The 13960-nt window shown below is 40.8% G+C and overlaps 1 protein-coding gene across 1 annotated transcript in view; it reads left to right on the top strand.

Annotated features, from left to right (window-relative positions):
- The first annotated feature begins 297 nt into the window (after nucleotides 1–297).
- The window catches only part of PLEKHA8 (pleckstrin homology domain containing A8), a 56691-nt gene continuing 43028 nt past the window's right edge, over nucleotides 298–13960 (top strand). The window contains exon 1 of the mRNA XM_032758415.2: nucleotides 298–709. Within this exon, the coding sequence (XP_032614306.1) occupies nucleotides 670–709 (40 nt within the window). The 5' untranslated portion in view covers nucleotides 298–669. The remainder of the gene's footprint in view (nucleotides 710–13960) is intronic.

Here is a 13960-nt window from a genome sequence, read left to right as displayed (position 1 = left end):
TCAATTAGGCAGCTTTGGAACAAGAATAGGGACTAGAACCCAGGAGATATCGTGAGAGGTCACGTAGACCTCCAAACGGCGGGCACCATTTACAGTCAGAACTGTGCTCCACACTAGTCTCAGGGGCCTCCCTCCTCCCATCGCCTAGTCCCGAGTCGGCGTTTAAGGACTCAATTTCCCTGCGGGCGGTTCCCACAAACCCCGCCCCCCCGCCGCCGCCGCCGCGAAATCCCGGAGTAGATTTTGGGAAGGGGCGCGCGAGCGGCGCACTGGGCATGCGCGAGCGCGTCCCGGGCCCGGCAAGTCGAGTGTTCAGGTAGTGCGCCGCGGCGCCGCCTGCAACCTGCAGCTCGCTCGTCGCACTTCGGAGGCTTCGGCTGCCCCTCCGACCCACGTAGGGCCCGGACCCGGGCCTCCTTGTGAACAGCGTGCCGGCTTCGCCCCACGGGTTCACCGGCCGGCTGGGCTTCACGCGCCGAGGCCGCCGCAGTGACCCCGCCCCCGGGCCGAGGATGTGAGGCGGGCCGGGCGTCCCCACACCAGGCCCGGGCGCCGGGAGTGGGCGTCTGGGCAGCGCCGGGCGATGGCCCTGCTGCTGGTGCTCCTCGCCTCCTGGGGCCTGGGGCAGTGAGGGGGCCGGCGGGCGTGGGCCGAGTGGCCGCGGGCGCCATGGAGGGGGTGCTGTACAAGTGGACCAACTATCTGAGCGGTGAGTGGCCGTGCCGGGCCGGGGGTGCGCCGGGGGCCGGTCCTTTGTCTGCGCGGCTGGAGGGCGGTGTCTGGACCCGTCCTAGGGCAGGGGTCACGGCCCTTTCCTGAGGCCAGCGCAGAGCGGGAGTATTTCCCAAAGCAGTTCTCTCACGGGACCGTGTCGCCGTGCAGGACGACATGGCCCTCTCTTGGGGCTGGGAGAGAGCTGTGGCTGCCCTTTCGCTTCAAGGAAGGCTGCAAAGACTGAGATTTGGGGTGACTTGAAAGGCACGGTGCTCTCGATGTCAGCGGGAGGAAGGCGCAGACGCCCCGCCTTGGGGTCCTCTGGGAATCTCTTGAATTTTGGCGAAAGAACCGGACTCCGTTGCCTCGCAGCTAGGTTGGAAGGTTTCAAAAGGATGCCAGCAGTAACCTGGAATTCCACAGGGGAAAGATCCTTTATGAAAGTCCTCAGTGCAAACACTTTCCCTTTGTCACCTTCACAGTCATCTGCGTGCACACCAGGGTGTCAGAGTCCCAACTCCACAGTTTCAAAGCTCTGCACAAGGTTTTTTATTTTCTCGTTGAGCATTTCCTTTTGTTTTACAGACTCAGAAATTACCGTTAAATGAATGCAAATATTTGCAACTTTCTTGCCGTGTCTTACAGACTGGCTTTAAAATAGTCCCCGCCCTTTTTTCTAGTTTGTGGAGGTAAAAGCTTCATATCTTGAGAAGGTTGTAACTATTCTACAGCTGTGAAAATTACTCAGAACGATCATTTTTTTCATGTGTGAAACTGGTATTTAATACAAGCCTACTATATGCTGGAAACTGTGCTAGCCACTTTTTTGGAAGTAAACTTTTTATCATAGAAAATGGATTATTAGGTCTTTAAAACTTTAAAGGCAGTGTGTTTGAAAGCAGAAATGTAACCAGTATCCCTTAGAGTGGGTGAGAGACGTTTTCCTTTCTTTTGTGGGATAGTTTTTAAAAGGTTGTAGTATGGTAATGCGCCGGGTGTTTTAAGAATGGGTGTGTGTGGGAGGATCAGTTGGCATAGTAACTTCGAGGAGGTCACACAGCACAGCCAAAGGTGCCCCTGTTGGGCGTACCCAGAATCTCTTCCCTTTGCCTAGTGTAATTAGCAGTGAGTTCGCCTGTTTATTTTTTTCTGTAATCATTAATAGAGACTAAATTAGAAGAGGTTTTTTTTGTTTGCGTCAAGGACCTTCAGTGATGTCTGCAATTAGGTTAGATGAGAATAACTCAAAGCTAGGCTTTGGTTTGGTAGATGACAGAGGCTGATCAACACTGCTAACCTAAGGGGAGGAGGCTCGACCTGGCAGTTTTCCTTCTGAGGTCTCAGATGCATATACTTGAGTAAAATGTAGTTGCTGGTCCTTCACTCCTTTCCATTACACACACTGTTTACCTTTTTTTCTTTCATCTTCAACACTCTTCTTTTTTTCCCATTCTTCCCCATCCCCAACTTTTTTTGTTTTGTGGGGTTTTTTTTCCCCTCTTTTCCTTCTCCTTTCTATATGGAAAGTTTAGTCTCTTGATACAGTAACTATTTCCTGGTAGTGAAATGCTTTTGCTGTTGTTGTTGCTGACTGTCCTTGTGTATCCTTCAATAAAGCAGAACTCTCTGGAAGGATCTTTTGGAATCTTTGTCATGTGATTCCTATCTGTTCTGTTGGAAAAGAGTCTATTTTTTTCTTCCCAAAGTAAGAGAAGTTAATGCTGTGAGTGGTGCTAGGGTGGAAACCCTGAAGAAGAGGGCACTGGAGCCATTGCCAGAGACAGCTGTCTCTACATGATGCTGCTTCTTCCCTTAACCCACGTGCCCTGTCCTTGTAGGCATACTGTTCATAGAAGCCCATCACACCACTGGGTATTTTCCAGATATTACATAGAATGATGGTTCGGCATATTCTCTCCTTTTAGGAGATAAATTTACTTGGGAAAGAAATGGTAATAGCCCAGGAGGATCACATGCATTCTTGTTTCCTCCACCCTCCACTTTTCTACTTGGTCTTCCGAAATGAGCATGTTGTGTTAGTGACAAGTTACTTTTTCTTTTTCTGAAGTTTGTTTTAAAAAGTAACTTTTTTTTTTCTTGTAGGTTTGCACGTAGTAACTTTAAAATACATATAATCCCAATCCAAGTTTTTGTTGATTTTGAATTTTTCTCCAAAGGTAGTATATAACCCATGCCTCTGTTTGTGTGGTTTGTGTATTTGTCATGCTGACAGCTTGATATGGGATGCCTTGTGTCGAATTTGAGTGAGGTTAGGATATCAGTTTATCACTTGGTCTTTTGAATCCTTAGGGGATGTTGTTAATTTCATTCACCATCTACTGTGCTTGGCACAGGGGAAGCAATGTTGAACAAAGCCTATGCCCTTCTTGAGCCTACAGTCTGGTGGGGGAAGAAAGATATTTATTGGTTAAGTGGTTAGAACCATGTTTCATTGTGTGTGATTGATTGGGGAGGAGGGAGGGCAGAGAGGCTACTACGGGTTGTTAGAGAAAGCTTCTTTGAAGAAAAATTTAAGCAGAGTCTGAAGGATAAATCGAGCTGTTAATAGTTCAGTGGAGAGGCCAAGGCAGAGGTGTAGTTAGAGGAAGTAAAGAAGAACTTTTCAGGCACAGGGAATGCCAGTGTCAAGGCCCCAAAGCAGAATAGAGATGTGTGAGTTTGAGGAGAGGAAAGAGGACCCATCTGGCTGAGAGCTGAGGAGAATGAGACTCCAACAAAGATGCAGGGGTGTGCGGGAGGCCAGATATTTCAGGGCCTCATAGGCTGGTTTAAACACTGTGATGTGATTGTGTGTGTGCATGTGGGTACATGCATGCATGCATCTATGAGAGAAGGAGAAATGATGAGATTGTTTAAAAGCTTACTCTGGCTTTAGCGTAGCATAGAACATTTTCTGGTACATCTTTGTGTCTCTCCTGCTGCATTTATTGTACTTCCCTAAATACTACGTATTATTATTTTGTGAGCTTCTTTTGCCTCTTGAATTTTAAATTGCTAGGTATTAATTACTGAAAGTTAGAATTCATCAAGCCCTGATAATAGCATCTGAGGTTTACATGAGTGTATTTCTAGAATGCAGAAAGAGGAAAGACGTCTGTCTCTTCCTTTAAATGCTAGGCACATTCAGGTACTCTATCCTCCTTCAATGAAAAGTACAAAAAAAAAAAAAAGTTTATGCGTGTTTTCTTTTACAGTCTGGTTTCATCCTGCCTTTTGGACATTCCGGGATTTAGTGCCAGTACCTTTCTTTAGATGTTAGAAGATTAAACTTGGGATGAAAAGAGAGTAAATTAAAAACATGTTACAGGTTCCCACATTGTGTGAGACATACTTCTAAAGAAGCACTGTGTTTGTTATTTGTGTCTTTCAAGACCTAAAAGTTAGTCAAGGAGTGTCATACATGTAGGGCTACACATTAATGCCCTAGAACACTGGTTCAGGAGTCAGAGAGACCTGAAGCCTGGCAAACAGCTCTATTACCGCCAACTGCAGGGTCACTTTAGCATTCTGAGCCTTAGTGTCTTCCTCCGTTTAAAATAATGGGATTTACTAGTTTATAATTGTAAGAACAGTTAAAAATTTATTAGTACTTACAATGTGCCAAGCACTTTTCTAAACATTTTACATGGATTAACTCAGCCTTTGCAGCAATTTCAAAAAACAGTTGCCTTTATTATGCCCATTTTCCAGATGAAGACACTGAGGTATAGAGACATGGGTTTGCTGAAGGTCACGCAGCCACTTATTAAGTGGCTTCAGAGTCAGTGCTCCATTAGACAATACTTTTAAAGGTCCTTCTTGCTTGATCATTATGTAATTCTAGCTGATTCATAATGTACCTATATTTAAAGTATGTTTGACCTAGAATAGCAGACTATTTCGGGGGTGGGAAGTGGGGAGGAATTCAGGAGTGAAGAAAGCTTTGACTGCCCAATGTTGTGCTTATGTTTTGCCATGAGGAAATTTTCTAACCTTTGCTTTCTACTTTGTAGTTTTAGGTCCTTTTCCTGCCCACTCAGCTGATAGGAGGGCTGCTGTCGTGAACTCCAGCCAGCCACAGGCTGCTTGTGCCTCTCCAGCAGGTTAAGGCTCAAGCACATTGCATTACTGCATTCTGAAAATAACGAAAGCCTGCATCATACTGGCCAGATGGTTTTCATTAAGGATGTGCTATAATTTTGTTTCCCCTCAGGTGGAGGAAGGTGACTCTTGCCCTATAAACTAGTGCTGTGTAAACAGTAGCAGGAAGACATCTGGAATATGAGGATTCTTGGTTTCACAACCACTGGTCAACCCTTTTTGTTGTTATTAACATTTTGACATCTTTATGGAGATAATTCATAAACCATAAAATTCATCCATTTAAAATGTACAAGTCAATGATTTTAGTATATATAAAAAGTGTAACTATCACCATGATCAGTTTTAGAACATTTTCATTATCCCAGAAAGAAACTCAGTACCCATTAGCAGTCACTCCTACACCTGCCTTTCACTGTTGGCAACCACTAATCTGTCTGCAAGGATTTGCCTCTTCTAGGCATTTTATATAAATGGAATTACATAATATGTGGTCTTTTGTGGCTGGCTGCTTTTCCATAGCATGGTTTTTTTTGGATAGCATGTATCAGAACTTCATTCCTTTTTATTACCAAATAATATTTCATTGTATGTGTATACCATATTTTGTTTATCCATTTTCAGTTGAAGAACATTTGGATTGGGCTGTTCTTTTTGTTCTTGTTTTTCTTGGTTATTATGAAATAATACTGCTATGAACACTCATGTACAAGTTTTTGTATAGACATGATTTCATTTCTCTTGGATGTATATAATACCTAGGAGTGTAGTTGCTGGAGTCCTGTGATAACTCTTTATTTAATAATTTGAGAGACTACCAAATAGTTTTCCAAACTGACTGCACCATTTTACATTCTCATCAGTAATCAAAGAAGTTTCCGTCTTCACGTTCTCATCAACCTCATTATCTTCTTAGCATAGCTATCCTGGTGGTTGTGAAATGGTATCTCATGGTTTTGATTTATATTTCTCTGACTTAATGATGTTGATTGTCTTTTTATATGCTGATTATCCGTTTGTATATCTAGTTTGGAAAAATGTCTTCATTTTTTGCCCATTTGTTTGGGTTATTTTTTCATTATAGAGTTGCAAGAGGTTTTTTTTTTGTTTTTTTTTTTTGAGACAGAGTCTTACTCTGTCACCCAGGCTGGAGTGCAGTGGTGCGATCTCCACTCACTGCAACCTCCGCCTCCCGAGTTCAAGCGATTTTCCTGCCTCAGCCTCCTGAGTACCTAGGACTACAGGTGTGTGCCACCATGCCTGGCTAATTTTTTGTATTTTTAGTAGAGACAGGGTTTTACCATGTTGGCCAGGCTGGTCTCGAACTCCTGACCTCAGGTGATCCAGCTGCCTCAGCCTCCCAAAGTGCTGGGATTACAGGTGTGAGCCACTGCGCCCAGCCAAGTGTTCTTTATTCTGTATATAAGTTCCTTGTTAGATAGATGATTTGCAAATACAGTTGACCCATGAACAATGCAGGAGTTGGGGCACCAATCCCCACAGTCAAAAATCTGCATGTAACTTTCGACTCCTCCAAAATCTTAACCAATAGCCTGCAAATAACCAAAAGCGTTATGACCAAAAGCCTTATGAATAACTTTAACAACACATATGTTATATGTCATATGTATCATATACTGCATTCCTACAATAAAGTAAGCTAAAGAAAGGGTTATGAAGAAAATTATAAGGAAGAGAAAATACATTTACTATTCATTAAGTGGAAGTGAATCATCGTAAAGGTCTTCATCCTTGCTGTCTTCACATTGAGGAGGCAGAGGAAGAGGAAGAGGAGGGGTTGGTTTTGCTATCTCAGGGTAGCAGAAGTGGAAGAAAATCCACATGTGCACCCTTGAAATTCAAACCCATGGTATTCAAGGATCAACTGTATTTTCTTTTCTGTAGGTTGTCTTTTTCATTTTCTTCCTGGTATTATTTGCAACACAAAAGTTTTAAATTTTGATGTAGTCTGATTTATCAATTTTTTTCTTTTATTGTTTGTTTTTGGTGTTAGATTATCTTAGGAAACCGTTGCCAAACCCAAGGTCATGAAGATTTACTCTTAAGGTTTTAAAAATAGTTTTTAGTGCTTACATTTAATTCTCTTCCGTTTTGAATTAATTTTTGTGTACGATATGAGGTAAGGGTACAACTTTTTTTTTTCACATAGACATTCAATACTCAACTCTTTACCATGTAATTTATGGTTTCAGTGATAAAGTCACAAGCCAGCATTGCACCAATGCTTAAGTGTAAAAGGTTGGAGTCAGAGAGCCCTGAGTTTGAACCTTTGCCCCACTACTTAGTGCTAATACCTTGAGCAAGTTACTTCATCTTCCTGAGTCTCAGTTTTAAAATTACAGCAATAATAATAGCCGTACCTAGGTTTGTTAAGACTATGTAATGGATATTTAGCTTACTGTTAGCAGTTTCTGGGTCGTGTCCATTAGTGTCAGACACTCTGCAGACATGCTCCATTGTGTACCACACAGGTTCATAGTTCACTTTAAGGGTAGGTTAATTAGATCACTGTTTTGATTAATGATGCCCAGAAAATTTAGTCTCTGTGTATTCAGCTTTCTATTTGCAAATTGTGGTTCCTCATGGATTCTTTTTCATATAATTATTGGCCATTGCTGTCTCTTCCATTGTGAAGTGTCTGTTCAAATCTTTAACCCATTTTTAAAAGTTAATTGTTTTTCTTTTTGTTATTGAGTTGTGAGAGCTCTTTACATATTCTTATTTATTTATTTATTTATTTATTTATTTATTTATTTATTTATTTTGAGATGGAATGTTGCTCTGTCGCCCAGGCTGGAGTGCAGTGGCGCAATCTCGGCTTACTGCAACCTTCCCCTCCCGGGTTCAAGCAATTCTTCTGCCTCAGCTTTCCAAGTAGTTGGGATTACAGGCGCCTGCCACCAAGCCCGCCTAATTTTTTTTTGTATTTTTAGTAGAGATGAGGTTTCACCATGTTGGCCAGGCTGGTCTTGAACTCCTGACCTCGTGATCTACCCTTCTCGGCCTCCCAAAGTGCTGGGATTACAGGCATCAGCCACCTTGCCCGGCCATATATTCTTAATTAAAATTCCATTGTAGACTGGGCATGGTGGCTCACACCTGTAATGCCAACACTTTGGGAGGCTGATGGCAGATCGCTTGAGGCCAGGAGTTTGAGATCAGCCTGGCCAACATGGTGAAGCCCCGTCTCTACTAAAAATACAAAAATTAGCTGGGCGTGGTGGCACATGCCTGTAATCCCAGCTACTTGGGAGGCTGAGGCACCAGAATCGTTTGAACCCAGAAGGTGGAGGTTGCAGTGAGCTAAGAGGTTGCAGTGAGCCAAGATCACACCTGTGTTCCAGCCTGGGCAACAGAATTAGACTCTGTTGCAAATAAATAAATAGATAGATAGAGTGAGACTCTGTCTCAGATGGATAGATGGGTGACAGAGCAAGACTGTAGCAAATAGATAGTGTAAGACTCTCAGGTAGATAGGATAGGATAGGATAAGGTAGGTAGATAGATAGATAGATAGATAGATAGATAGATAGATAGATAGATAGATAGATAGATAGATAGAGAAATAATGCCCAGAGGAATTAAGTAGTGTCCTCAAGATGACATACCTGGATGTTATGAGTCTGAACTTAAACCATGGTTTCCTCACTCCGTTGTCTTGAGTTAAGGTGCTGGTAGGACATATGAGAAGCACTGTGCAGAACAAATAAATATTTAGTTTGGTAGCTCAAAGCTCACAGGAGAGGTGACCTACATCTTCTAGCAGAAGGTTTTAAAGAGAATTTGATATAATCTATTGTAATTATAGTCTTCTCACCATCTACATGGTAGACTCTCCACTAGTCTGTCACTCCTTGAGGCTGGGATCTTTTCTCTAAATCTCCAAACCTGACAAGTTACAACTGCTCAGAAAATGCTTTGTGAATTAATTAATGGTAAATTAAGAAGCCTATAATTTAGCTAATGCTTGGTTAACTGTTACAATGAGGAGTGTTTCTTCTTTCTTCCTTCCTCCCTAGCTACAACAGAACTCTTACTGAGTTCTTACTGACCTGGCAGAGGAACCCGAGGCTTTGCTGTCCACATCCCTGTCTGGAACTCCCCTAGAGAAGCTGAGTGGGGGAGGGCTCTAGTGAGATGAGGTGTGGCTGAGCGCTCAGGTTGCACGTTGGAAAACACCAAGGCTATGGAGGTCAAGGGTAGTAAATGAATAGCTCTGCTTTGCTTCAATGTAAAATGGTAGATTATTTCACTATTAAAATATCTATATAGCATACATAATATATGATATGATAATACATATGGGTTATGAACATAGAAACCATAATTTATAATGAATAAATTGTCTTGACTCAACATTTCAGATTGTCAGTCCTGTCAAGACATTTAATTTCACTTTTTTTTCTTGGCATTAGTTACTTTCTCTGTTTTGATTTAAAAACATTTGTTTGGAAACAGGGTCTTGCTATGTGGCCCAAGCTGGTCTTGAACCCCTGGCCTCAACTGATCTTTCTGCCCCATGAGCCACTGTACCTGGCGGTTACTATCTCTTGAATCAGATTCTGGGAAAGATGGGAGTTTTCTGTTACTTTGTATTAGGATAGGTTTTGAAAGCTGAGAGAGACTTCTAGGCATCATCTAAGCTCCAGCTGAAATTTCATAGAAAAGGAAACTAAAGTTGAAAGAAGTTAAGGGACTTAACCTTTTCTTTCTCCCATTCTGTTTCCCCTTTATTACGGTCACTAATTTTTCCTCTTATTGTTAATGAAAAAGCACCTTTCCTTCGCTTTTTTTCTTTACTTTTGGCAAACTTTTCTAGAAAGAGTTTAAATAGTCCCTTTTCATTTTTTTTTCTGTATTTCTACACAACAGTAGTTCTTATGGATTTCTTTTTTTTTTAAATCTTCAACTTTAAGTTCAGGGGTACATGTGCAGGTTTGTTACATAGATAAATGTGTGCCATGGTCGTTTGCTGTACAGATCATCCCATCACCTAGGTATTAAGCCCAGCATTCATTAATTTTTCCTGATCCTCTCCCTCCTCCAACACCCTCTTAAGGATTTTAAAAATTCACAATATGTTAAATTTTTAATTGTTTTTCCTGTTAAATAGTAAGATTATGAACTTCTGCTTTCCCAGAATACCTTAATTTTTAAGGCAGAAGTTCTGAAGGAACTGTGGCGGACTTAAAGGCAGAATGATATGCTCTAGCATGAGGCTAACCAGTAGGCATTCTACTAGTTGTTTATTTAAGAGTCATTATTGGGCCAAGATGTAATAAGCCCATTTGTAATGATTACAATAAAAAACTGAACAAAATACAACAGTAGAATATTGCATTTTTTTCAAATGCACATGGAACATTCACCAAGATAGACCATATTCTGAGCTATAATAGAAACCTTGCCAAAACTTGTCAAAAGAATGTTCTATGTCTTTAATAGAAGTAAACTACAGATTAATAACAGATGTAGAGGATCCCCTGAAATATTAGGAAATTAAACAGTACACTTCAAAGTAGCCCGTGGGTCAAAGAGAAGGTCTCCAAGAAAATTGGGAAATATTTTGAACTTAAAATGAAAGCACAACAGTGGTTGGCCAAGGGTAAAGGGAGAGGGGAAGGCTTGAGCGGAAAGGAGTAATACAAGGGAATTTTGGGGACAATTTTGGTAGAATGGAATTTTCTGTATCTTGATTATTGCAGTGGTTATTAAAGGGCTATGCATTTATCAAAACTCAGAATTGTTCGCCAAATAATGAATTTTATGTAATTTTTAAAACTTTTAAGTGTCTATTTAAATGGCGTACAGTTTTTCATAGTGATATGTTTGGATGAGCCACTTGTCACAAGGCTGCTGAAAGAAAAATGAAGGGAGGATACAGTACTTTCTAGTCAGAAGTGGGTATGACTCACAAGTAATTACTTTTGGTTTAGATCTTTAAGGGAATAGGAACATCTCCATTTAGAAATTTTGACTTAAAAATGGTGGTTGCTGTTGGGAAATTAAAAAAAAAAGAAATTTCAGTGTAAAATTAACATGAGGTATGCCAGTTTAGATCCAAATATAAGTGCATTTTTTGAAGAAAATTATGCTCATTGAAAACATGTATTGTTCAACATTAATTGAACTGAAAAGCCTTTTGGCTAAGATTTTTTTAAAAGTAAATTTTACACAGTTGTTTGTCCATTAAGTGTAGAAAGGCATTTGCACTATGTGAGAAAAGAATAAGCTGGTAGCAGTTTTGGAATAGTGATTTTTAAATCTTTAATTTCTTTGAACAATGTTTTGTAGTTTTCAGTGTTTTACACTTATTTTTAAAAATTTATTCTTGGCCGGGTGCGATGGCTCACGCCTATAATCCTAGCACTTTGGGAGGCCGAGGTGGGTGGATCACCTGAGGTCGGGAGTTCGAGACCAGTGTGGCCAACGTGGTGAAAGCCCGTCTCTACTAAAAATACAAAAAGTAGCCGAGGGTGGTGGCGGTCGCCTGTAATCCCAGCTACTCAGGAGGCTAAGGAAGGAGAATCGCTTGAACTCGGGAGGCGGAGGTGGCAGTGAGCCGAGGTCGCGCCATTGACTCCAGCCTGGGCAACAAGAGTGAAACTCTGTCTCAAAGTAAACTAAACTAAAATAAAATAAGATTTATTCTTAAGTAGTTTATTCTTTTTGATGTTATCGTAAATGGATTTGTTTTCTAACTTTCATTTTCAGATTGTTCATTGCAACTGTACAGAAATACAATTTTAATTGTATGTCAGTCTTGTATCCTATCACCTTGCTAAACTCATTTATTCTAATAGTTTTTTTTAGTGGCTTCCTTGCGTTTTGTTTTTGTTTAAATATATAAGAGCATGTCTGTGAGTAGAGCTAGGTTTGCTTCTTTCTTTCCAATCTAGATGTCTTTTATTTCACTTATTGACTAATTGCCCTGGCTAGAACCTTTAGTACAATGTTGACTAGAAGTGGTAAAAGCAAACATCTTGTTTTGTTTCCAATCTTTGAGGGGAAGCATCCTGTTTTTCACCTTATACACATTAACTATGGATTTTTTGTAGATGCCTTTATCAGATTGAAGAAGTTCTCTTCTAAGTTTGTTAGGTGTTTTTATTATGAAAGGGTGTTAGATTTTTGTGAAGTGCTTTTTGTACGTTTAGTGAGATGATCATGTGATAGTTTCGAGCTTTTGTGTTTGCAGAAAGACCCAGTTCACACAGGCTTAAAGTAAAAAGGGATATTTATTGGTTCATTTAATGGGGTGTCTTACCTTCGGGAATGATGTGGGCTGATCAGGGGGCTCAAACAATGTCATCCAGATTTTCTTCCTTCTCTTTCTGTCCCTCAAATCCTTCCAGTTCCGTTTCCCTTTGTGTGTGAATCATGTTTAGGTCCCATGTGATGGCAAACTGCTGCAGGCAGCTGCAGGCTACCATTCTTAAGACCAAAGAAAAAAGAAACAGTCCCCATTTCTTTATGTCTTTCCCCAGTCCCAGCAAAAGTCCCAGAATTGTCTCCGATTGGGCCACTTGCCCATTCTGGAATTATCATGGAGGATGGGGGATGTGAAGCTTCATTTAGGCCTAAATCACATACCCATCCTGGAGCTGGTCACCCCCACCCAAACCTCATGGATGGAGTGTGGAGAAGGGACTTTTCATCAATGGAAAAGTACTAGGTAAGTGCTGGATTGCCAGAAATAAATGTCAAGTATCCTTTCTGTAGTGAAACAATCCAGGATAATACAAAGTGTATGAAATTGGTGTTTAAATACTCTTTTTTTACCCCCTACCCCATCCCTGGCAATGATAGCTAATACGAGCTAAAACTCTTCCCTGCTCATTGAAGTTTCATGTCTAATCCTTCCAAGCAGGGAATTTGGGTGATACCACATTGCATCTCTAATACAGGATGGCATAAAAGAGGGTGGAGATTGGATAGGAAGATAGTCTAGTGGTCAACTAAGGGAGCAGGGAGTAGTACAGACCAACAGTTTTCATCTGCCCTTTAGTTACCTTGACTGATCATTTCTGAGATAACTGCAGATTAATTTAAAATAGAAACTGGATTAATGGTGTCTTTTTCATCCATGCCTCTTTTCTCTACAATTCATCATTCCTGGGCTGTATCCCAGTTTCCCAGCACTGGACATTATGAAAGAGCAGTGTGTCCTAACACTAATCTGAACTCTCTCCATCACTCTGCATTTAAATTTTGTCTAATAGGAATGAGATTTCTCTGATCTCTTAATGTGCCTTTTGAAACTGCAAGAATTTTGTGCTTATAAGAAAAGTTTTTCTTGGTCACAGTTTGTGTAGTTACAAAGGACAGAATACAATTGCCATATATTGAACATCCCTTGTATAATTATAACCTCCCCTAGATAAATACAGAACCTGTTATAAGGAAGGTAATGTTTCATTTGCTATTACAATTTACCAGCTACTTTTTTTTCTTTTTTTTTTGAGACAAGATCTCACTCTGTCACCTAGGCTGGAGTGCAGTGGCGTGATCATAGGTCACTGTAGTCTCGAACTCCTAGGCTCAAGCAGTCCTCTTGCCTCAGGTGTATCACCTTGTCCAGCTAATTTTTAAAATTTTTTGTAGAGACAGGGTCTCACTATGTTGACTAGGCTGGTTCTGAACTCCCAGCCTCAAGCAATCGTCCTGCCTCAATCTTCTAAAGTGCTGGGATTACAGGAGTGAACCACGGAGCCCAGCCTTCAAGCTGCTTTCAGAATTTACTGCAGCTGTGCTTTGGGTGGGGTTGAGAGCTGCTCTTTAGCATTTTTCAGATTCTTGTAAGATAAAAGTAGTTTAGTACTTTTTTTCAATTTTAGGACACTTTTTTTTTTTCACATTTCAACAACTCTGAAATCAAGAAGCATCTTAGAACCTGTGCTGTGTTATTATTTAATTGGTAGAGTTTTTTTCTTTCTTGTGTCATGTAAAATAATGGTGTGTCTTAAAATTGATGATGTGATGGTTTATTCTGGTTGGATCTGTAAGGATGTTGTGGGGGTGATTAACATTTGAATCAATAGACATTATAAAGTAAATTGCCCTTCCTAATGTGGATGAGCCTTATCCAATCAGTTAAAGACTTGAAGAGAACAAAAAGACTGAG

Source organism: Hylobates moloch, unplaced genomic scaffold (assembly GCF_009828535.3).
Source record: "Hylobates moloch isolate HMO894 unplaced genomic scaffold, HMol_V3 SCAFFOLD_1, whole genome shotgun sequence".
NCBI lineage: Eukaryota > Metazoa > Chordata > Mammalia > Primates > Hylobatidae > Hylobates > Hylobates moloch.
This window is presented reverse-complemented; position numbering and strand designations above follow the sequence as displayed.